Genomic DNA, 22,014 nt, shown 5'->3' on the forward strand with positions numbered 1-22,014 from the left:
TGCGGCTGAGGTTACGTTATTGGAAAGAACATATATTTCCCCTTTGTTAGCAATTTGACCATTTTGCTTTCTTCCCTTCCGCCAGTATTATTTCCTTACAGAGGGAATGACCAAGGTTGGGGACATGGTGACTAGACTTCTACCGACAGGCTGCTTAGTATACCTCTGTTTGAACAAAACGCAGACCAACTCTGCAACTGTCCCACGGATTATCCTCACCAGCGTGTGCATAAAGGTATCGTCGTGTGGGGCAGACTACTGAACTGGACCTACACCTATCAGGCGCACCTTTGTGCCAAGTCCTCCCGAAAAAAGGACAAACGGGCATAGATATGCACATGCGTACATACGTACGTGCGTGCAGATGCGCATATATGTGTATACCTAAGTGATACCCCGACTGGGCCCCTTCAAATCACCTGGTGGGTGTGAACCACTTTGGTTCTCCACAGCATTCCGGGGACATACCCCTCCGCAGCGCCGTCCAGTTGGCACAATTGGGATATTCCCGTATGCAGGCATCTTTATTATGCTGAGTTCCCGCCTCAAAAAAAAAAAAGCAGGGTGTAGATAGTTTTAACAAAATGATCCATTTGGGCGCAAACGCAAATGTACATATACGGGGGTTCACTTGTGTAAAGCTAATTTCATACTGCACACAAAAATCGCCTTCGCGAAAAAAAAAAAAAAAAAAAAAAAAAATATTGCTGTTCAGGTAAAAAATACGTAATTTTTTTGCCATTTTGGAAATAACGTATTAACTGTTCATAATATTTTCTTATTTTCTTTCTTTTCTTTTTTTTTTTTTCCCAAAAAAATCACCTGATCTGATCATACGAAAATGCACATTGTTGGAAATTTCCCACTTGTTTTACTTTTTCTCCCTACTTTGTTACCTCGCGCGTGATCGCTTCGCAGTTTCGCAATTTTGCACTTTTGCCGTTTGACCATTTTGCTCACCACCCGCTTGCGCGACGCATACGTTACGCATACGTTTCCATGTTGCCACAAAGACAGCTTTCCATTCGTGAAACGTGAAGCTACCACGCAACTCGCGCAGGTAAGCGATAAAAAAAATCTGCGTTTCAACCGCCCATTCAATGTTCCCCCTTTAAAGTGACGCGTTCTCCACGCAGAGTTCACAATTCGGGACTGCACGTCTCATTATATGTTTGAGCTTCTGCGCGACAGAAGGCTGTACACTCATGCCGATGGGCAGCATGAGCATATGTATATGTACATGCATGCCATTTGCTCCTGAGCATAAGAGGGAAATCGCGTGGTGTGTGTTAAAATCCAAAACGTTTGGGACTTCCGCCAAAGGGACACGCATTTAAACATACGACCCAGAGATAAAAACAAGGAGACGAGCAAACGAAAGGAGCAAGAGCCGATGCGACAGAACTGAAAGCGGGATGCCAAGCCAAAGAGCGGTAAATGATCAGTTCCAGGGCTCAGGGTTTATCTTTACTTACTCGAGAAAACGCGAGAGACATGAATCAGGTCTCGACGAAGTCCAAGTTGAAGACAACTGAGTTCAATGGGGGTGAAAGCAGGGGGGTGAAATTTATGAATAGGGCTAAGGGCCACCTGAATCCAGTGAGTAAAAATGTGGCTAACGCGCCTAGTGCGGCAAACACGCAGTTTACGAACAAAACGTCTTTTGCGAAGAACTCGCACTTGAAACTGCGGACGAACAACCCCATGTTGAAGCAACCGCCCAAGAGCAGCCTCAAAAGCAATCAGAGGAGCTCACTGAGGGTTTCCCACGTGGAATTCGCCAAGCATGGCAATAAAAAGGGTCATCACAATGGTGATGATAAGGGCGATGGTTACGATGACGACAACGCTGGTGCGAATGATGTGCGTGATGGGGTGCATGATGGTGTGCATGATGATGTGCATGGTGATGGCGAGAGGGAGGCGAGATGGGCGAGGAGAAAGGTTCCCTCACCCAACGCCGCTAACGCAACAAACGCAGAAGGGAAGAAGAGCTACGTGAACAAGTTCGCCGTACGGAACCACAGAAGAGACAAGTATGGGGAGAGCGGGAAGACAACCACCATCTCCAGTGGAAACAATAACAATGAAAACAATAACCACAAGAGCGGTAACCCTAAGCTGGGACATCCCAGGATTCTTAGCCAGCCCCAGCACTACGAGGGGGAGGAAGCTGTGGGGGGTGAAAATGAATGGGGGCGTAGGGCGGAAGGCGCCATCTACTCTTACACCTCGCCCATGAAGAGAAAATACGACGCCATGGAAAATGTATACAGGGAGGGCAAGGGAAGTGATAACGATAGTAACAGTGGAGGGGGCCCTCACAGCGAACGTGAGCATGACCACGAGCGAGAGCGCGAGAGAGGAAGGAGGGACACCAACACACAGAGTAAACGATACGCCTCAAGAGGTTACCCCCATGAGAGTGGAAATTCACACTACGGTAATAACTTGAGTGCGGTCAATAATATATCTAGTGGTACGAATGAAAAGGTCAGTGCTTACGGCAGCATGATGTTCTATTCGAATGAGAAACTTCTGGGTAGCAACAACACAGGACTTGGTGCCGCACACCCAAGCCTGAACAGCAGTGGTTTGCATACGATGAGTCAGGAGGACGGTTTTCTGAGTAGGTCCTACCAGCCGCTCAGCACAACAGGCGGGAATGCAGCGGGGAGTACAAGCGGCGCGGCGAACATGCCCGGTGTGGACCAGGGCGAGGATAATGTGAAGACCACCCCGTTAGGGAGAAGCTATGCTAAATTTGATCGCTTGAGAAGGGGCGAACCGATGCTTGCCGTTCCGGCGCACAAGTACCAGCAGCAATCTCAGCAACAGCAACAACAAGAGGGGCAGCACCTGAATAACTCGCTCTACTACCTGAGCAAGAACAACCCCTTGAGATCGCAGAGGCGGAGCAGACACACCAATTATATAACCGACACGAGTAGCGAAAGGATGGTAAATAATACGATGGGGAGCCACAACGAGCTGTTTAACTCGTGTACATTGGACAGACTGAGTGAGCAGAATTTTAATTCCTGTTCGAAGAAGAGGTCGGATGGAAGGATGGACAGCACCCAGGTGGGTGCAATAGACGGGGGAGGCGGCGAGGGTTCGGTGTATAACGGAGCGGATCGCTGCATGGATCGTGGAGCGAGTGCAAATAGGAACACTACGTCGAACGGTTCCCACAAATTCTCACGGCTGCTGAGGAACGATGCAATGGGAGGACTAAGCAGCGACAAGGGGGGCTTGAAGAGCAACCAGCTGGAGTCAAACAACATGGAGTTGCGCAATGTGGCTACATCAGTGCAGTACTCAGAGGGTCGCCCCTTCGCTGTGGGGTCTACTAGTGGCATGGGCCCGGTTAGCAGGGCGTTGAAAGGAGCCGCTCCAAATGAAGTACGAAACGGAAGGGGAGCGAGTCTAACGGCTCTGAGCAGACTAGATAGCAAGGAAGGGGATAGTGAAGACGATTATTATAGAAGCGTCGTGCATAACATCACAAACTGCAACAGTGAAGAAAACGATATGAACGCTTTATACACAAATGTGGTAAACCTAAACAATTATATATTGAATTTAGAAAATGAAAATCATAACCTTAATGAAATTGTTAAGACAAACAACAGCATTAGTGAGACAGTTAGAAGTATTCAACAGAATGTATTAACAAGAAAAAAAGTTATTCAGGATAGAAGGAATGTGATAAATGAAGAGTATGAAGTGATTTCACAGAAGCTGAAGGAATGTGAATCCATTTTTTGTGATTCAAATGATGGTGCTACAGGAGAAAAAAAATTAAAAGTGTTCTACGAAATTGATGAAAAGAAAAATACGCTAAAAGGGAAATATGAGATGAAGAAAATGCTTTTGAAAAAGGCCGAGTATAAAATTGAAAAGCTACAAGAATACACAGATGCAGTGAAGCTTAAGACGCTAGCCATATCGGAGAGGTACAAGAAGACCTTTTTACTCATAGAGGAACTGTTTAGGTTGAAAATTATCAAGGACACGGAAAATGAGGTCCAGGTTTGCCTCATTCCGAAGAATACTAAGACGAACATGTGGCACAAGCTGCAGTTGGACAAGAGGGAAATGACGTCCGACGCTTGTGATTATTTGTGGAGCCAAATAGAGTCCTTCGTGGACAAGGAGGCTCTCAACAGTTACCTCTAAGGAGGGCTTTTTTTTGGTAGCGCTCCCTCCCGAGCGTTGCCACGTCGCACATATGTATACATACACATATATATATGTATACATATATATATGGCAGCACCTTTTTTCGTACATGCACACACGTCTGGCAGCTCCTTTTCTTCTCTTTTTTTTTTTCCCCAAATTGGCATCACCCCGTGAGCGACCTCGCCAACCTGTACATATATACATGTGTGCAGCGCATTCGACGAGTCCGTTTTTTTTTTTTTTTTTTTTTTTTTTTTTTTTTTTGTATTTTAAAAAAAGTCATTTCAAATTCGTGTTTTAATCAGTCGTCGTTATTAGTTAGGCGGTGGCGATGGAGACGGAGACAAAACAAAAAAAAATAAAATAAAATAAGAAAAAATAAGAAAAAAAAAATGGACCGGAAAAATTGCACAAAAAAAGAAACAAACGTGTGGTAAAAACAACACCTCTCTGTCTGTGGCCAGCTTGGGAAAAGCCCCTTCCAAACAAAGGCAAAAAAAAAAAAAAAAAGAAAAGGAATTATCCGGGTCCACTGGTCAGTAGGAAGTCATTTAACTTGACCAAATGAGAACCGTCCTCCACATACAAATCACCGTTTATGAATTTAATGACCACTTCTTTATCGTTAAGGAGGTACGTATTTCCGCTTATTTTTTTTATTTGAAATGGGATGTTGGTTTCTTTGAGGCTGTGACTGAATTCGCAGAGGGCCACGTACACTGGGTCGTCCGTGACAGCGCTGGTGGTGGCGAGCGGCGTTCCTCCCAAGGGGAGTGACACTTCCGAGGTTGCGTCATCCTTGACACCCATCATCAGGTTGGTGTCCCCCTCGAACAGCATAGCATCGAGTGCGTTGTTTTTGTCCGCCCTGTTGTTATAATCGAGCATGTAATTGCCCGCATCGACGCAGTCATCACTGTAGTTCATGAGGCTACTAGCTGCCCTTCTGCTTCTTTCCCCACTGGGGTAGTGGTCTTTCAAATCATCACTCCCTTCCACTAGTTCGTCGGTCTGCGAAATGCTGCTATTCTTTATAGAGTTTTTCTTCTTCCAATTGGTTTCTTGTAGCTTCTTTATCTCTTGGTCCTTTCTATACGTCTTGGCTTTTAATTCAATTATTTTCTTCTCCAGTGTGTTATTTTCTAGTGTTGATTTCTGCAACAGCAGAGTGGTGTTGAGTAGCTTCTCATTTCTGTGTATGTGTTTGCTGAGTAGCTTCCTCAAATGGTCTTCGTTTTTCTTCAAGATTTTAATCTCGTTGTTATTTTCATAAATTAATAGCTTGGACTCGTAGTCGAGTAGCCTGTCCTGGAGTTTCTCCACCTCGCAGGCCTTCTTCAACACTTCGTCCTTGAGGAGGTTTAGCTGCACGCGTCAGGCAGTAAAAAAAAAGGTAAATAAATAAATGAATACACATATATATGTGTGCACGCGTAATTACACATAAGGAGACGCAATACGGGCGCACATGTATGTGTACACTAGCACTACGCCATATGGCACTGCCTTTTGTTCGCACCTCGTTTTTAATATTTTCGTTTGCCGCGAGCGCATCGTTGTAGTGCTCGGAGAGCTTGGCGAACTCCTCGACGTGGCCCTGAATGGCCTCATCCTTCTCCTTATAAATGTCATTAATGACACTGGTGAAATGTTCCTTCTGTTTCTTCAAATGTATGGCGCACTCCTTTTTTATATGTTTTATTCTTTGCTTCACGTTAACCACATCAATGTTCTTTATCTCCATGTCAAATTTTAACCGATTAATGTCGTGGACCATTTTATTATTTTCTTCATCTTTGGCTAGTAAATTTTCATGAAGCTTCTTCAATTCATTGTCTTTATTTTTTAACTCCTCCTCCAGCTGTTTATAATTCATATGCATATTTTCTATTTCAATTTTTTGGCTATTCATAAGGGAATTATTTAAACTTAGTCTGTTAATGAGATCTGTGTTGCTTTGTTTATACTTGATGATATCCCTATTATTATTCAATTCAATACTTTCAATTATACTTCTTAATTCATTTATTTGTTCTTCCTTCTTGTTCAGTTGATTATATAATTCTTTTATAACTCTCTTTTGCTTTTCTATATTTAATTTTTTTTCCTTTATGCATATATCACTTTTGAGTAATTTTTGGTTTGTCACATTAAGATAATTCTCTACACGATATACTTTGTTATTTGCATCCGCCTCCATTTCATTTTTAACACTTTTATATGCTTTAAGATGCATATAATTTTCTTCAATTTCTTTTTTTAACTCTGCTAGCTTTTCATTCTTGGTCATATTTTCTTCATTTAAATAAAATAATTCTTTCGTTTTTTTTTTTAATTCTTCATTTAGACTTACTATTTCTTCGTTCTGTGAAATTAATATATTCTTCATTTTTCGCATTAGGAAATCTCCTCCTCCAGGAGGGCCTGCACCTGCGATGGACGCCGCTCCCCCTGATGCACCATCTGTGTGGTCAGAGAAGCTCTCATTCTCCACGAACAAATCGTTCAGGTTCGCGCTGCTCCTGTCGCACTGCTGACTCTTCAGCTTGAAGTCCAGTTCTGCGGGGCGGGGGGGGGGGATAAGAAGTGGTGTACGTGTGTGTATGCATGTGTGTGTGTGTGAAGTAGAGTGTGCGTAATGATGGAGTGACGCCGCGAGGAGATCGCCCCAAGGGGAGGCTTACCCATTTGATATATCTCGTGATCCTTCTGGTTTATCTGGGCCTTGAGCAGGCCTATCAGCTTCAGCAAGTTCTGAACCTTCAGCTTCATTTTCCCGTCGTCTGACTTGTCCGACCTTCCGTCGTTCAGCTCCTCAAGCAGGTTGCTGTCCGCCTCCGTTAAGTCAAAGTTTGGAATATTCACCTGCGCATGTTCATAACTATTCTCTGATGTATCATTAGGAGGGATGCACGATCTGTGCTTTTCTTCGCTTACACTTTTGTTCATGTGAGCGTCCTCCTTCAGGTGCAACGGCGGAGATGGACCCCTCGCCCGCGGTTTGGCAGCACCGTCTTCGGCGGTACAGTTTTCCGTGGCGCAATTTTGCGCGGCACAATCTGCTGGGGCAACCTTGTCACCTCCTCCACGACGCTCATCATCCTTTTGGTGAGTACTGAGGTGACCAACCGCAGCACGGTCGATTGACTTATCCTCCACGCCGCTTCCATGAACAATGACATTACCACCTCCAACTCCGCTTTCCATCTTGGGCTTCTTCTTCTCCTCCTCGGCCATTTCCGGGAAGTACAAGCCCATCATCTCGCTCTGATGCAGTGAGGATATGTCCTCCTCTGCTTCCCTTTTCAGATCCTCCTTGTCTTCTTCCTCTTCTTCTACCTCAAAGGGGTTAGTACCACTCATTCGAGGGTTCATTTCGCTCACGCCGTCTTCCACAGTATTTATATCTTTGGGGCCCTCATCCTTCCAGACGGGGTCACTGCTCTCACCCTCCCCTGCGCTATTCATGGTGCTGAGCAATCAGGGGGGGGGGGGAAATGAAAAGGCACTCTTTTTTCCTGTCCTGACTTGGAGCAGCATTCAAGAGGGCGACAAATGAATAGGTAAACCCCCCAACGATATTTTTTAAAAGGGGAAAATATATAATCCCTTTTTCTGTTCTGTCTGTCAGGACGATCAGACACAACTCTGTTTCTCGGGTGGTAGTGGTAGTGGTGGTGGTGGTAAATCTGTAGAGGCTCCCCGCACTCCAAATGAAGCGCAAAAGGGAAAAATATATAGCGGTCCGCGCTGGTTGTCCCTCTGGCGAACGTCACATGAACGCAGCTACGTGTATACGTGTACGTGTGTATGTGTATTCGTATTCGTATGCGTATGCAACGGGGGGGGTGCGTACACAAAGGCGTTCGTAAAAAAAAAAAAAAAAAAAGGTTAACATGAAATGGTTCACATTACGTGAGTTTGCAAACACGTCTGCATACAAACGCTGGCCCACGTGTGGCCATTAAAATGGGGTACTGTGATATGACCACAGGGGACGCAAAAAAAAAAAAAAAAAAAAATTACGAAAAATCGCGCAAATGGAGTGACTCCAAAGTGGCAAAAAACAAAAAACAAAAGTGGCGTTATGGACATCTGATCCGCAGGGACGCAAAAAAATAATTACTCATTTTATGCGGCCGACGGAACTGACGCAACCGGTGAAATGGGGAAGTGGACGCGAGCGAAAATGCAGGCATTCCAAAATTGGAGGAAAAAAAAAAAAAAAAAAAAAAGAGGGCGACAGAAAAATGGATTCCTGGCAAACTTGGCAAGCGGCACTTTGCTTTCCATTCATTTGCATAAAAATCATGCCGTCTGTTTGCTTGGTTTGTTTTTTTTTTTGGTTTCTTTTTTTTGTTTTCTTCTTCTTGTTTCTTCTGTTTTTTGTTTATTTTATTTTTTTTGTGTACGAGTTGTATTTTTTTTATTAAAAGAGGGACGACGCGATTTTGCGGCCTTTATAAAAATTATGCAACCATCGTAAAAATATAATTTTATTTTTTGCGTTTCGTTCAGTTTTGCGCCAGTTAGGCATGTCCGCATATAACAGTTTTTTTCTGGCGTCCCAAAATAAATTCACCATGCAGCATCAGCCTCCATATGTTTTTTTTTTTCCGCTGGTGCTTCCACAAAACGGGTAAAATAAACCCTGTCGCAACTTTTACGGCAGAAAAAAAGTATAATTATACATGTTGTGAAAGTTTTTTTTTTTTTTTCGTTTTTTTTTAAATTCCCCTTTGAGCTACCAAATGGCTGACAATTTTTTTTTTTTTTTTGTTGCCCATTGGTCTCGTAAGACAACACTATGGCTTGACTGAAAAAAGAGTTACGACGGATATAAAATTCTACCCGCGCGTAGGACACATTAGCGTTGTCTGCATGGGGCAGCAAAAAAAAAAAAAAGGGTGTACATGGGGGCACCAACGTCGTATTTTTTTTTGTGTCCGTCCAACTTTGCAAATGCATAATGGGGGTAAAAAAAAAACATGAAAAAGGATTTGAGGAAGTCATGTCGACTGTAGAGTAGAAAAAGTTCGTTTAATATAATGCCCAAATGGGACTTGCTCGCGGACCCTGTGGACAGATAATATAATCCATTGAGGGTACGCAAAGAGGGCTGCATCGAACACTTGCCCACGCTGAGGGAGATGACGACGCACCTGCCCCTGCCACCTCAGAGGCGCCCGACCGCACGGCGTGCCCAAAGGGAAACACCAACAAACATAGTGGTACTAAAAAAGAACAAAAAATAGGTGCTACGGACCCAGCTGTTGGTGCCGTATGAGTGGGCAATGCTTCCTGCCCATTGGGTAAGGACATCGCGCACAGAAACGTCCATCCGCTTCATCCATTTCGCCAGCTTGTCCTTCCCTTGAGCGAATAAATGTTGCTCCACATTTATAAGACACACTCCGCTGCACTCCTGCTGACAGTGCAGGTACTCGTCCGATCCCACGTTGAGAATATTTTCACTAATAAAGGTATTCATGTCTTCCTCAATTTCGCTTCTCTTATAACGAGACGGTGTGGGTATGGTCCTGTGCATCAAGTACAGGCAATGCTTCAAATTGTAATTGTGTATAATTATTTGTTTACCAATTCGATCCTCATGTAGCAAGTACTGCTGATACAAACAGTCCCTGTTCAATTCCTTCGTCACGTACGTTTCTTCCTTTTCATATCCCAGCTTTTTATAATACTGCCTCGTACCTACCCCTGCTATTATGCTCATTTTTCTAAAACCATAATGGTAGGCAATTAATTCTGCAACGAGCACTAAACACTTTCCTAGTCCCTTATGTTGAACGAAGTTCAGGTCCTCTTTGAAATCGTCATGCTTTAATAACGAGCCGTATACGTGGAGTTCTCGGATTAGGGCTGCGCCCTCGAGACACTTAAATGGCCTATCGTCGCAGTAGTCATTTTCATTGCGCAGCCGCAGGCGCAGGAAGCCAAGCAGCGCCCGCTCGTTGTTGTCGTCTCGCGTATGCAGTTCGGGTAGGCGGTGCGAAGCGGCCTCCCTGTTTGAAGCGGCCGCCCGGTTGGAAGTGGCCGCCCTGTTTGAAGCGGCCGCCTCCTTCACCTCTTCCACATGGGTATTGTCTCCTCCTCTTTGCGAGGCCGCATGCCCATCCGAGTAGCCTCCCTCGGCGAACAAATTGACGGAGCAGAGTCCTATAAAATCTTCATCGGCTCCCTCCCCCCTCCCGCTGGCGTTCCCACCGCTGCGTTTATTATTTCCGTTTCCCTCCCCGCACTGATGCTGCTCATGACGATGCTGCTGTTGCTGCTGCTCCTTCTTGTTCTTCTTCCTTTTGGCCCCATTGGGCATTCCCTTTCGAGCCTTCTTCACCCCCTGAAAGGTGAGAAAAAACTCCTCCCCCCCTAAAGTTGGGTATTTATATATTTGTAAAAAAATGGAGCCATCGTTCTTTTCAATCTCCTGATTCTTCACTTCCTTACATCTAATGCATTGGCAAAAAATGGACCGAATGTTCATTTCGTTGGCGATGAGTTGTCTCATGTTAGTAATATTATTTCCTGCTATGATTGAAGGGTTGGGTATATCCCGTATGACTCTGTTCAGGCGGATCCAAGGATGAATGGCCTTTTTCACCAGAAAGATTAAGCATATGAGTAAATTTTTATCCACTTCAAAGTAAGGTTTAAACTCGTTATTATTGTACCACTTTTCAATTCTCGTGAAGGGAGTAATTTCACAGGGGTATATTTTCCATTGGTCTGCTTGCAAATCGGTAGAACTCAGGACGTACTTAAACATTTCAACGTCTTTCTTCACATCTGAGTATGGCAAGTCAGGCATCAAATGGATATCCACTTTGAATCCATTTTCCTTAAGAAGATAAATAGCTCGAATGCAATCTTTCAGAGTACACTGCCGATTAACCTTTTTTAAAATAAAATCATCTGTGTGCTGTATACCCAATTGTACTCTGGTGCAACCATAAGATCTTAATCGAATGAGCTCCTCTTTATTGATCTGGTCAGGTCTTGTCTCCAACGTTAATCCAATAATACGACAATTGCTTGTTTCATTAATTTCTTGCTCTTTTTCTAAGCTAAATTTTTTTCTTCTATTTTTTAAAAGAGGATATATATTTGCTGCGTAGTATACATCCCTTATAAACTCCCTTTGGTACTCCACATCATAACAACTCCAAGTGCCTCCAAGTACGAGGACTTCAATTTTGTCTGCCACATGTCCATTATTAACTAATGTGGTGGTTCGATTGAAAAACTGACAAATCACATCAAAGTTGTTTTGGTTGGCTCTTAGAATTGCTGGCTCAGTAGAGAGGTAGGATCTCGGTTGGTTGGGTTCATTTGGGCAGTAATGACAATCATACTTGCAACTAAATTTGTGGGGGTGTGTAATGATCGTTACAACTAACACACCGCTGTTCGATCTCACACCTTTTCTTTTATTTATTTGTAAAAAATGGACACTCTCCTTGTCCAGGTCTTTGTAATTTTTCATTTCTGTGGTGACAATCATGTTAGTAACATTTTCTAGGACGAACTTCACATCCTTTCCTTTTTTGTTCACCTCGATTTTGTCCTCCTCGTCTGTTGCGACTGGATTGGTCGAATTCTTTTCACACCCCTGCTGGTCGTCCCCTGTTACCTCCTCTTGTGGGGGTTCGTCTCCCCATTCTGGCAGACCCAACCCCCCGGAGAGTATCTCCCCCTGCAGAAAGTCCACTTCATCACCATGTAATTTTCCATTAGTGGTGTTCCCTTCTTCCTCCTCGTTGGCAGTGGTAGCATCTGCACCCGCGTTGGACTGGTTCGACACGTCGGATGTGTGTGAAGTGGAGGCAACATTGTGGGGCTCCTCGGCATGGGAGGATAGGTAATCCTTTTCCCCCTTGGAGTTACGTGCCGCTTGTAAATAATGATGTTGCAGGGCTACACTAATCTGGTGCTTGGAGGGACACACTTTATATTTTTTCCTTAATTGTATGCACAAATTGTGGTACTCTGTTTCATTTTTGATCTCCTTCCTCTTGGACCACAACTCGAAGGCAAACTTCTTAAAACTTTCATTCTTTAAAATGTCGTCGTAGTAGTTGTCGTTGTACTTGTAAAAGAATTCGTTCATGGTGGAGGAGTAGCATTCATAATGTCTGAGTTCATTTTTGTTTTTTATTTTTTTCTTAAAATTCTCAAAGTTGGTTGGTTCGTAGCAATACACCTTTGGGTAAATTTTGTTCTCTTCGTACTCCAGGGGGTAGTTGTGCTTGATGGCGTCGTTGATGTAGAAGTAGTCTCCCTCAGGGGGGGGACTACTCACGGCGCGAGGCATCTCCCCCTCCTGGCCGCCTTCATCGTCGCTCTCTTGATCCAGAATTTCGTCCACCCTCTCGTCGGGGAGTTGTCCGGGGTGAGTAGGCACTTCCTCCGTGGTCACCCCTTCTGGGACAGCTTTCCCTTCCTCACGTTCTGTCTCGCACTGTCCATCCCCCATCGGTTCCCTCTTCTCCTCTTTGCCTTTTTTTTTTTTTTTTGGGGGGGGGGGGGGGGATGCGGGGATATTTCCCCTTTTTTACTTCTTCCAAGATAAAGAAGCGCCGCCTACATTCATATGCCTCTCCTCACGGGGGCAAACAGTTCATGGCGTCTGTGGTCCCCCGGTCGGAAAAACTCCGCGCCTGAGTTTTGGCAATTCCTCCCTAACTGTGGCGTTTCTGCCAAAATGGGGTCTTCACCAACTTTAAAAAATAAAACGGGTGAAAAAATGTGAACAAAAAAAAAAATCGAAAAAAGAATTCAAAAAAAAAGCAAAAAAAACAATTCAGCGGCCGCTCTTCAGCAACTCCGCAAAGATGACTAAACCATAAAAGTTGCATCTAATTTAAGCAACACATGGGGCACGGAAGGCGCAAAAAAAAAAAATACAAAATGTACATAATTATATATACATATATTCCGCATTTGGATTAATTTTTCGCCCGGGGTATAAGCAAAAAAAAAAAAAAAAAAAAAAAAAAAGATAGTGCCGTAATTAAACTTGCTACAATGGCCGCAAATGCGCACCGCGTCGTTCCGCTGCAAACTTTCCCTGCCGCTGCACTGCAAAGTTGACGGTGTTTACGCTGTAAAATTTTGTGCGTTTTTATACCTGAGCGTCCGTTGGCGTGGCTGCAATTACGCATAGGTTTTGTTGAGGGGGGCCCAAGGCCCGTGGCACACTCTCGCCCGCGTAAAGACATACGTACTTCGTATTAAACATACATATGCATCCTCTCCCTTCCGTATGCATTTTTTTCTTTTTTTTTTTCCCATTTTCGGGGAACACAAAAAATGGGAGCAACATAATTTCAGCGTTTAGTTTTAGCTGCTTTTCCCCCAAATGAAAATTTTGTTGGAAAAAAAAAAACAGAGGACAGAAAAAGCACAAGGGGGACAGGAGCAGCTTTGCATGACAGGTCTCACCTGACCCGTTCATAATTTTTCCCAAAAACTGGAGAAAAAAAAAAAAAAAAAAGTCAAAAGGTGCGTCAGAAACTACGCCAAAAAGTATGCGCCAAAAGCCAAGTCACAAATCTTAAGTGAACGCTCTACCGGATGAAGGGGGGAACCATCGCTCGAGTTGATGTGTTTGCTTCCCCATCTTGAGACTTCCCCTGCACACGCGCCCATCGATCGCCCCCTCCACCTATGCTCGTAGCCCAGGGCGTCCGATGGAGAGGCCACAAACTCAAGGGCAGCTTACACAGTTGGGCAGGACGACAATTACGCAGACACATCAGTGACAACATAACCAAAGAAGTAATAACGCACAGTTATGATAGAAAAAAATATGAACAAAATGTGCACATGTACGACACGTGCAAAAGTTATGTGGATTTCAAACAAAAGACCTTTTACGACTACGTTAAGGAGGAAACACCCATACTTGTACCCACCATAAGGAGGGGGAGGCGGCATTCTACCCCTCGAAAAAAGAACAAGGAGGATGAAGTGGAACTGGGTGACTGCACACAAAGAGGAGAGACCCCAAGGGGAGGGTATAATGACCCAACGGGCAGTGAACAGGTAAAGGTAAAATACCTGTGTGAGTACAAAAAGTGGAGTAAACTCATAAGCAAAAGGGACAGCAATCTTGCGGTCGTCAAGGATGAAGCAGAAGAGGAAATCCCTATGGTTACCGAAAACTATGAAGCAGAAAAGACGTGGGAAAAACGTCCACATAAGACAGACCCACAAATTAGCGACGAAAATAAGAACCCCATCAGTGATGAGCTAAGGCACATATGTATTGACAACAGTAAGTTGTTCTACCCAAGTAAGAAGACGGAAGAATGCCACGAAATGAAGGTAACCCAGTACTGCTGGCAAAAAGGTTTGTGCAGCTCCAGATTTGCATTCAATAATTTAAACAGAGGCATTATCAAAGTCAATGATCAGGTAGTGTTCAAAAATATTGTCATTTCCCCAGGGAAGGACAAAGTGGAATTAACCAAAGTAGGTAAAGAGCTGCTGAGGAACAAAAATATAACCATCATTTTGAATAAGCCCAAATATTACTTGTCCATTTTGAACGACCACAAGACAAACAAAAAACTGCTAGCCAGAAATTTAATAAGAAATGAAAATAAGTTCATTGAGGAAGAACATAAATGTATGAGTTATTTTATTAACAAAAATGTGAATATCGAGAAAGTCAATAAGTTATATGTGTGTGGAAGGTTGGACGCCAACTCCACGGGCCTTCTAGTTTTTACTCAAAATACGCTCATCTGCAGTTATCTGCTAAACAAACATAAACACCAAGTGGAGAAGGAATACATTATCAAAACAGCAGACCCGATAACAGAAGTTCATATGGAACTCTTACGCAAAAATGCCCTTGTTGATGGTAAGCTGATATATAAATGCCGCATACAGTATGTGGACTGCTTTACGCTGTCCTTTACACTTTACCAGGGCTTCCACAAAATTATTAGGAAGCTGTGCCTCCTTTCCAACATCAAAATTAAGGCCCTGCACAGGGTCAGGATAGGGGGCATTCACCTGAAAGGTTTGCCCCTCGGGAAGTGGCGCTTCCTCATGCCCAACGAATCTTTTTTTTTGTAAAAAAAATGGAGGAGGAGAAGAAGCCGCAATTGGGGAGGGTGCGTATCTTCTCACGGTTGACAACAAATGGGGGAACTTTCTACAACGAGGGTATCTCTCTCCTTTGCAGGATTAAATTTTTCCCTTTGTTTTTCCCGCTGGAGGTTTAGTGACGCGCTGAGTGTTGCTTTAACCTCCTGTGGAAATTGCTTCGCCAAATGGGTGACATGAAACGGTATTCTTTTTTTACCGCTTGCACCCCCCATTGTGCAATTTTTTTGGCTGTTTTTTTTTTTTTTTTTTTTTACCGACGCGAAAGTTGCCTGACTCGTTCAGGCAGTTTTTTATAACATTTCTGCTGTTTGGGGTTATGCCCCCGCGAGGGCGATTTCTTTAAAGAGTTCTCCTTTTTGTGCGCAAAACTGTGGGATAATCCCGTAGGAGGAATAGATCCCCCGCGCGCAACGGACACAAACGCGTAATGAACAAAAAGCGAATGTTTGTAGAGGGCGGTAGCGTTTATTCCCCTAACTACAGCTTCCTATCCAGCTATATGTGGGCCGGCCCACCTCCATATACACACACACACACACACACCCTCATCCAAAAGGAGGTACAAACCAAATGCAACCATGTTCAACATATATACTCGAGGATTCTCCAAGAAGGCCGGTTGGTCATGGATAAAAAACAGGAGGGGTAGGAAAAAAATAATTTCATTTGCATACCCACCGAAGGAAAGAAGCAGCATCGTGAAGCTGACGGACGAAAGTGACAAACTAGTGTTCGTATGTAACGGGAAATTAAGAAACACTTTCATGACAACGGTGAAAAGCATGAAAGAAACAAAATGTGTAGTGAAGAACGACGCCATTTATACACCTTGTTTGGTTGTGTCAAAGGCCAAGTGTCACACCCTACTGGAGAGCTTCACCTACGATGAGATTCTGCACTTGGAACAATTGGCCCCTCGCATTTTGCAAGCGTTTGAAGAAGCACAAAGCAAGATACACCAAGATGGGCAAAACAGGGTGCTCAGTAAGCACCAAGCTGTGAAGTTTAGGCTGGTCGAGTAGGCATCATCCTGGAGGGCACCATGTCAACAGACGGAATGAACAAGGGAAATTCCTCCACCAGGTGGGTAATCACGCAGTTAGCTAAACGGGAAAAAAAAAAAAAAAAAAAAAACATTACACTGTGAAGACCGTGCTGTCTTCTTAACCTTTCGACTGGAACAAATTGGTAAAATGCTTGCTTACACCGGACGCACAATCATTTTTGTTGCTTAGCCGTTTACATGTTAGGGAGACTCTGTTTTGTAATTTTCTCCAGCGAAGGAATGGCATTCATCACGGAGGAGGAGTACTTCGTTTCTTTTGCCTGAAGAAGGAAATCACCTTTCGGTTCGCTGGACAAGGTCAAGGAAGATTTGGCTGAGCGCCTTCGCCTGTTGGCATAAATTGGGTACTCCTTTTTGAAGAAGGATGAGGTGGAAGAGGACGACGATGCGGAAGAGGTTGACGAGGTGGAAGACGAACGGGGTGGTAACAACGAATGGCAGACCATGGGAGAGGCACCCCCCTCGCTGATAGGGTCCCCTTCAAAAATTTTATTTCCTTTATAATTTTTCTTCGTCATTTTAATGTGTAATTCCCCAGTATATTTTTTTCTAGAAATTTTCGTGAGGTCTGTTAAAATGGCATCGCTCAGTTTGACCTGGAACAGCTTGTCTTTGATTACACACCGGACGTAGTTCACATTTACGTCTACCTTGATAAGAGAGTTGCACATGTACTTGGGGAGGAAGAGCTTCAAAAAGGTGTGCTTGTTGCTGGAATACTCATCGAACAGGAACTTGTAGTGCCCTGCGTGGTTGAAATAGGGGGGGGGTGTAGCGATGCGATGAATATTGGTGTAAAGTGCTGGCGGGTTGTTTAGCGCTGAATTAGTGTGTAGCAGCGCGAACCTTCGTTGCACTGGCGAATATCCCCCTCGTCAGTGTATGGGGGCAGCACTTCCTTCTGGGGCCTCTCCTTCTTCGTATCCATTTGTGCGTTCTCTTTTTCTTCCCTTTCCATCTCTTCGTAAATCTCCTTCCTCTGATTGATACTGTCATAGTGCTCGTTGTGTCCACTTCCCTTTTCCTTTTGTTTCTTCAGTTCTTCTTCTAAAGACTTCCTAACTGTTTCGCTTTTTTGTTTAGCAGTTATCCTATCTGACGTGAGAATATCTGAGCCATCTAAAACGTCCAGCTGGCCCAGGTGTAGAATGACGAAGAGTTTTAAGTGTGTCCATTTCGCACAGGGGTTTCCCATGAGGTAGAGCTCCCTCAGGCTTTCATTTTTCTTTAAGTTAATTAAAGACGCTTCGATGGTTGATACGTCGATGAAGTTTAGGGTCAAGTCCAGCTGAGGGGGGTGAGATGGATAAAACACATGGGTATGACATCATGTAACTTATCTTTGCTGGCTGGTCTTCCTCTTTTTATGCGCCTGTCCTGCTGGCCACATCCCCCACCTTGCGCAACGACTCGCACCCGTGGAGGTTCTCCACCAGCGTGATGTTGTTCAGGGCAAGGTTCAAGTACTCCAGCTTCTTCAGCTGATGCAGATTTTCGATCTTCTCAATCAAATTATTTTGCAGCAGCAGTATTTTTAAATTTCTACAATGGGTGTTAATGAATTCAATTTTTTTAATTTGGAGCTGGTGTAGGGCTACTTCCTCCAGTTCCTCTAGCAGCCCTTCGTTGTGCTCGCTCTTGCGTTTAATTAGCTCCAAGTCAATCTTCATTTTGGCGGTGTGTCCTCTGTTGGGGGGGGCCTCCGACGCGCAGGCGTGCTGCAATGTAGAATGTGCAGTTACGCAAATGGGCACTTATGTAAATATGCAGCGATGTATACGTGTATGCGTGTATGCATGTATGCAGACATGTATGTGTTTTGTTTTTTTTTCTGTTTTCCCTCCTGACAAGGTGTAAATTTTCCCGACGTGGTCCGCTTTTTTTTTTTTTTTTTTTTTTTTTTTTTTTTTCTCCCGCCCGGGCAGCCCCAAACGGCAGCGCCACCCCGATTGGAGAGATACACAAAATGCGTATGCAAAATGAATTTTTTTTTTCTCCATTTTGCTGCCCCCCCATTTTGAGCGTTTTAATACGACGTGGTGAGGCAAACATGAAGGGAAATATAAAATTAAAAAAAAAAATGACAACGCGGAGAGCACAAAACAGCGTAGCTTTTTTCGTCGGAGGGATGCCCAACTGTGGTGCTTCGCGCGAGGAACACCAGAAGAGGCAGATAAAACATAGATTTCACACACGCCGTTACAAGCGAAGGCGCTAACTTGCAGGACGTAGGGGGGTCCGGTCCATGTTCCCTCGAGATAGCCTTGGGGGGCGGGCCTTGCTTTCCACACCTGCAGAAGGCACCAACGGAAAACCACGCCACAAATGATAAGACGAGGAACGAACGTGGTTACAACTGTAAGCCCCCTCCTGAGCACGAGCAGAAAGGTCCACACGTCCGTGGGCAGGAACTCCGGGAACAAGCACGCGCCAAACCTTCATGATAACTTCAGCCAGCTGAACGACGACCTAAGCTTCCTAAATGATGACATCAAACACAATTTGTTCAGGTTAAAATGTATGGAGCAGAAAAAAATAAAAACGGACCGCATTGTGTATAAGAAAATATTAAAGGACCTTTTGAAAAAAAAAGAAAGCTTCGTAGCCAATGACATGATAGAGTTTTTGTACATACTTATTTTTAACGACTTGTACCACCTAGACATATGCTCCAATTTTTTTTTTCATTTTTATCACCGGTGTGTGTACTCCGGGAGGTATTTAGAGGGTGTGCACGTGAACAGCGTGGTCCACCTGATCTTCGCATTTTACGTGTTTGAAGGGTATGGCTTCTTTGGGGCAGCAGCCAATCGGGGGGTCCCGGATGCAGGGTCCAACACGGAGGCGTCTACCCCACGGTACCGCGAGTACCACCGTAACGAAGCACACATGAGCTTCCACCTGTACACCCACCTCGCACAATATATTCACTCGAACATGGAACACATAAACAAAAGCCACCTGATAAAGATGTTGTTAGTCCTTTCTCAGTTCACGTCCAACTTGGGCACCATTGCATTGATGCAGAGTGAAGGAACGGAGGCGGTAGAACAGAAAAGAGCGTTGAAAGACGTGGGGATGAATTTATTCCCCCTGATCGAATCCTTCGCAGAAAAAATTGACATCGCGAAAGATATAAAAAAGGTGTACTCACCAGAAACGATAAATGAAAGAGAAATGAAAAAAAAAAAAGGAAGGTACCTAAACATGATTGATAATTCGAGTAAAAATTTTATTTACATTGACAATGAATCAAATGACAACAAATTAATATGCCTCTTTTTTTATGTCTTATCAAAATTGTTTTTTCCTGTTTGTTCGAACTTCCTTTTACACATGGAAAGCGAGCTGGAGGGAAGTCTTCCCACGGATGCACGGTCCTCTAAGCAACCCTCCCAAGAGGAGACTCTCATGTGTGAAAAAAAAAACGGGGATGATACGATGGAAACACATACTTTTTTTTTCACAGATGAAAAGACAGCCCACAGGAATGGTGAAAAATTAAAATTTACTCTTGTGGACATGTTTATGAACCATTATAGGCAGGTCGAAATGCGCAATCATGTTTTTTATCGTAACGTTAATACAGAGAGGACCGGCGTGGAAAATTACCAAACGTATAAGAACAACATTTTGAGGGCCATGCGGAAATATGTTTTCCTTGATGACATTTACAGCTTGGGGTTGTACTACAAGATGGTGTTTTTCAAGGCCATTTATTCGCTGCATTTTTTTCAGTTCCCTTTTTTGCGCCACTTGTACGAGATTCACTCTTACGCGATTAGCAGAGATGTGGACCATTTAGACTACAACGAGAGGTTGTATTTTAACGGCGAGGTGGAATGGGAGAGGGCCGAGCCGCGTCACTCAGAAAAAACGTGCGAGAAGAAGCACCCCCAAGAAAGATTCGACGAACGGGAAAAGAACAAAATCGTGGAGCTTGCAAAAAGAGGGGACGTCTTCAACAATGCGTACGTAAACCTATTGAACTATATTGAAAGAGATATAAAAAATTGCTCCCCAGAGGAAGCATTAAACACACTGCTGCAGTTGCACTTGCTAAGATTTGTAGACAACCACTTTGTGTTACCTCTCATTTCCAAGCTCTGCAACAGTACTGACAAGCTCCGAAATGAACAGAAAAAAAAAATGAACGTAATTATCATATCTATGTTATCTTTCCTTTCTCCCCATATTGCTTCCATCGAGTCAATACAAAAAGGGCCGCTTCGCGATGTGAACGTATTTAATCACACGTACTGCAACAATGATGTTTATGTGGGACACCTGCAGAGGCTGCGAGAGTTCGTGCAGCTCCTATATAATAAACAGATTTTTAAGAGGAAGAGGAAGGAGTTGCTCTCTTGGTCAAACTACAAGTGTGTGTAGGGGTGTGGAAAAACTGATACAGGGCGCAAATGTAGAAAAGGCTGGTCGTGCGCACGTCCACTATTGGAATGCCCATTGTGTATTTGTTTCGGTTTGTGGGTCGCAAAGTGGAACAGAAAAACTGGACCCCAGTTTGTACACCGCCTTGCGGCACAGTTCGAGCACGCTGTGCTTTGGGCCCTGTGGAAACAGTGGCAACTTTATTACATTTTTTTAGCTTGCCCCCCTTTCAAACAGCTTTTTTTATTATTTTTTTTTTATGATTCACCATTTTGATCGACTTTTCACCTGAACGGATAATAATTTTTCCGTAACAGCTCTCATTTTTAACTTCTTTTTTGGCTTTTTACCTTACTGTTCATACTTTTCTCCCTCTTTTTCGTTCTCTTTTTTTTTTTTTTTTTTCCTGCACACATATGTGCAAAAAAATTAGACATAAAAAAAAAAAAAAAAAGATAAGCAAAGCGAAGCAACGCAAAAATCGCTTAACACAGGAAGGATGTAGTTCGAATGAGTTCCCTCGGAAATTACGCAGCACTTGGACGAAACGCGGGAAAAAATGGAATAAACAAGAGACCCATGGATTAAGCGCATTTAGCTTAATTAGCTTGCTTTGCGCACTACGCATGGATGACACACCCGGCTTGGCTTATCTGTTAAAATTACCAAAAAGGAAGAGAAACCGCGTAGGACAGGACACTGCCTTACGGAGTTATAATCTCCTCTTTTGTTGGCTTCAGTTTTCTCCACCTTTCGTTGCTGACGATATCTTTTGCGAAGAGAGTAAAGCATAGATGACAACGTTTGTTTTTTTTTTTTTTTTTTTTTTTTTTTTGCTATACCTTTTGCTTCTTCTTTTACTTTTACACGCTTACACATTTTGAATTGATCCAAGTGCCTAGAAATATGTTCCGTGTAAAAATAAGGCGCATATACCATGCGTGCATCAGTGCATACATCCGTTAACGTACACCTGCATAAGTGTTCACGTGTTTACACGCATGCATGCAATACATTCTCTTTACATGCGCGAGATGTGGCGCGGAAAATAGGCAAAAGCCTTTTGTAACGCCTCCAGATTTTTATGCATCTTTCCCGCGCGTTCGCATTCTTTATTTTTCGAAAAAGTGGCAGCATATCGGTCTTGGCCCCACCAGTTGCAGACTCGGCTTGTGACGAACGAAGCATTTCGCGCGTCACTTAGGGCAAGGTAACCGCCTCAATCACACCGCAGC

At 43.8% G+C, this 22,014-nt stretch overlaps 7 protein-coding genes across 7 annotated transcripts; 4 read left to right on the forward strand and 3 right to left on the reverse strand.

The window, feature by feature from the left end:
* Positions 1 to 1,494: 1,494 nt before the first annotated feature.
* Positions 1,495 to 4,182, forward strand: AK88_02323 (uncharacterized protein; the record flags this gene model as incomplete). The annotated part of the gene is made up of 1 exon (XM_012479954.1): positions 1,495 to 4,182. One exon carries the CDS (start codon positions 1,495 to 1,497, stop codon positions 4,180 to 4,182), a length of 2,688 nt encoding a protein of 895 aa, XP_012335377.1.
* A 525-nt stretch (positions 4,183 to 4,707) lies between these two features.
* On the reverse strand, positions 4,708 to 7,656 carry AK88_02324 (uncharacterized protein; the record flags this gene model as incomplete). Its single annotated transcript, XM_012479955.1, has 3 exons — positions 4,708 to 5,553; positions 5,708 to 6,747; positions 6,873 to 7,656. The coding sequence occupies 3 exons, from the start codon at positions 7,654 to 7,656 to the stop codon at positions 4,708 to 4,710; spliced, it is 2,670 nt and encodes an 889-aa protein (XP_012335378.1).
* A 1,708-nt stretch (positions 7,657 to 9,364) lies between these two features.
* Positions 9,365 to 12,679, reverse strand: AK88_02325 (uncharacterized protein; the record flags this gene model as incomplete). The annotated part of the gene is made up of 1 exon (XM_012479956.1): positions 9,365 to 12,679. The coding sequence occupies one exon, from the start codon at positions 12,677 to 12,679 to the stop codon at positions 9,365 to 9,367; it is 3,315 nt and encodes a 1,104-aa protein (XP_012335379.1).
* Positions 12,680 to 13,872: 1,193 nt separating this feature from the next.
* Positions 13,873 to 15,291, forward strand: AK88_02326 (uncharacterized protein; the record flags this gene model as incomplete). The annotated part of the gene is made up of 1 exon (XM_012479957.1): positions 13,873 to 15,291. The coding sequence occupies one exon, from the start codon at positions 13,873 to 13,875 to the stop codon at positions 15,289 to 15,291; it is 1,419 nt and encodes a 472-aa protein (XP_012335380.1).
* Positions 15,292 to 15,902: 611 nt separating this feature from the next.
* On the forward strand, positions 15,903 to 16,346 carry AK88_02327 (uncharacterized protein; the record flags this gene model as incomplete). Its single annotated transcript, XM_012479958.1, has 1 exon — positions 15,903 to 16,346. The coding sequence occupies one exon, from the start codon at positions 15,903 to 15,905 to the stop codon at positions 16,344 to 16,346; it is 444 nt and encodes a 147-aa protein (XP_012335381.1).
* Positions 16,347 to 16,563: 217 nt separating this feature from the next.
* On the reverse strand, positions 16,564 to 18,060 carry AK88_02328 (uncharacterized protein; the record flags this gene model as incomplete). The annotated part of the gene is made up of 3 exons (XM_012479959.1): positions 16,564 to 17,135; positions 17,237 to 17,678; positions 17,788 to 18,060. The coding sequence occupies 3 exons, from the start codon at positions 18,058 to 18,060 to the stop codon at positions 16,564 to 16,566; spliced, it is 1,287 nt and encodes a 428-aa protein (XP_012335382.1).
* Positions 18,061 to 18,715: 655 nt separating this feature from the next.
* AK88_02329 (uncharacterized protein) lies at positions 18,716 to 20,779 on the forward strand (the record flags this gene model as incomplete). Its single annotated transcript, XM_012479960.1, has 1 exon — positions 18,716 to 20,779. One exon carries the CDS (start codon positions 18,716 to 18,718, stop codon positions 20,777 to 20,779), a length of 2,064 nt encoding a protein of 687 aa, XP_012335383.1.
* Between the last annotated feature and the right edge of the window lie 1,235 nt (positions 20,780 to 22,014).

Source organism: Plasmodium fragile (genome assembly GCF_000956335.1).
Source record: "Plasmodium fragile strain nilgiri unplaced genomic scaffold supercont1.22, whole genome shotgun sequence".
Lineage (NCBI taxonomy): Eukaryota > Apicomplexa > Aconoidasida > Haemosporida > Plasmodiidae > Plasmodium > Plasmodium fragile.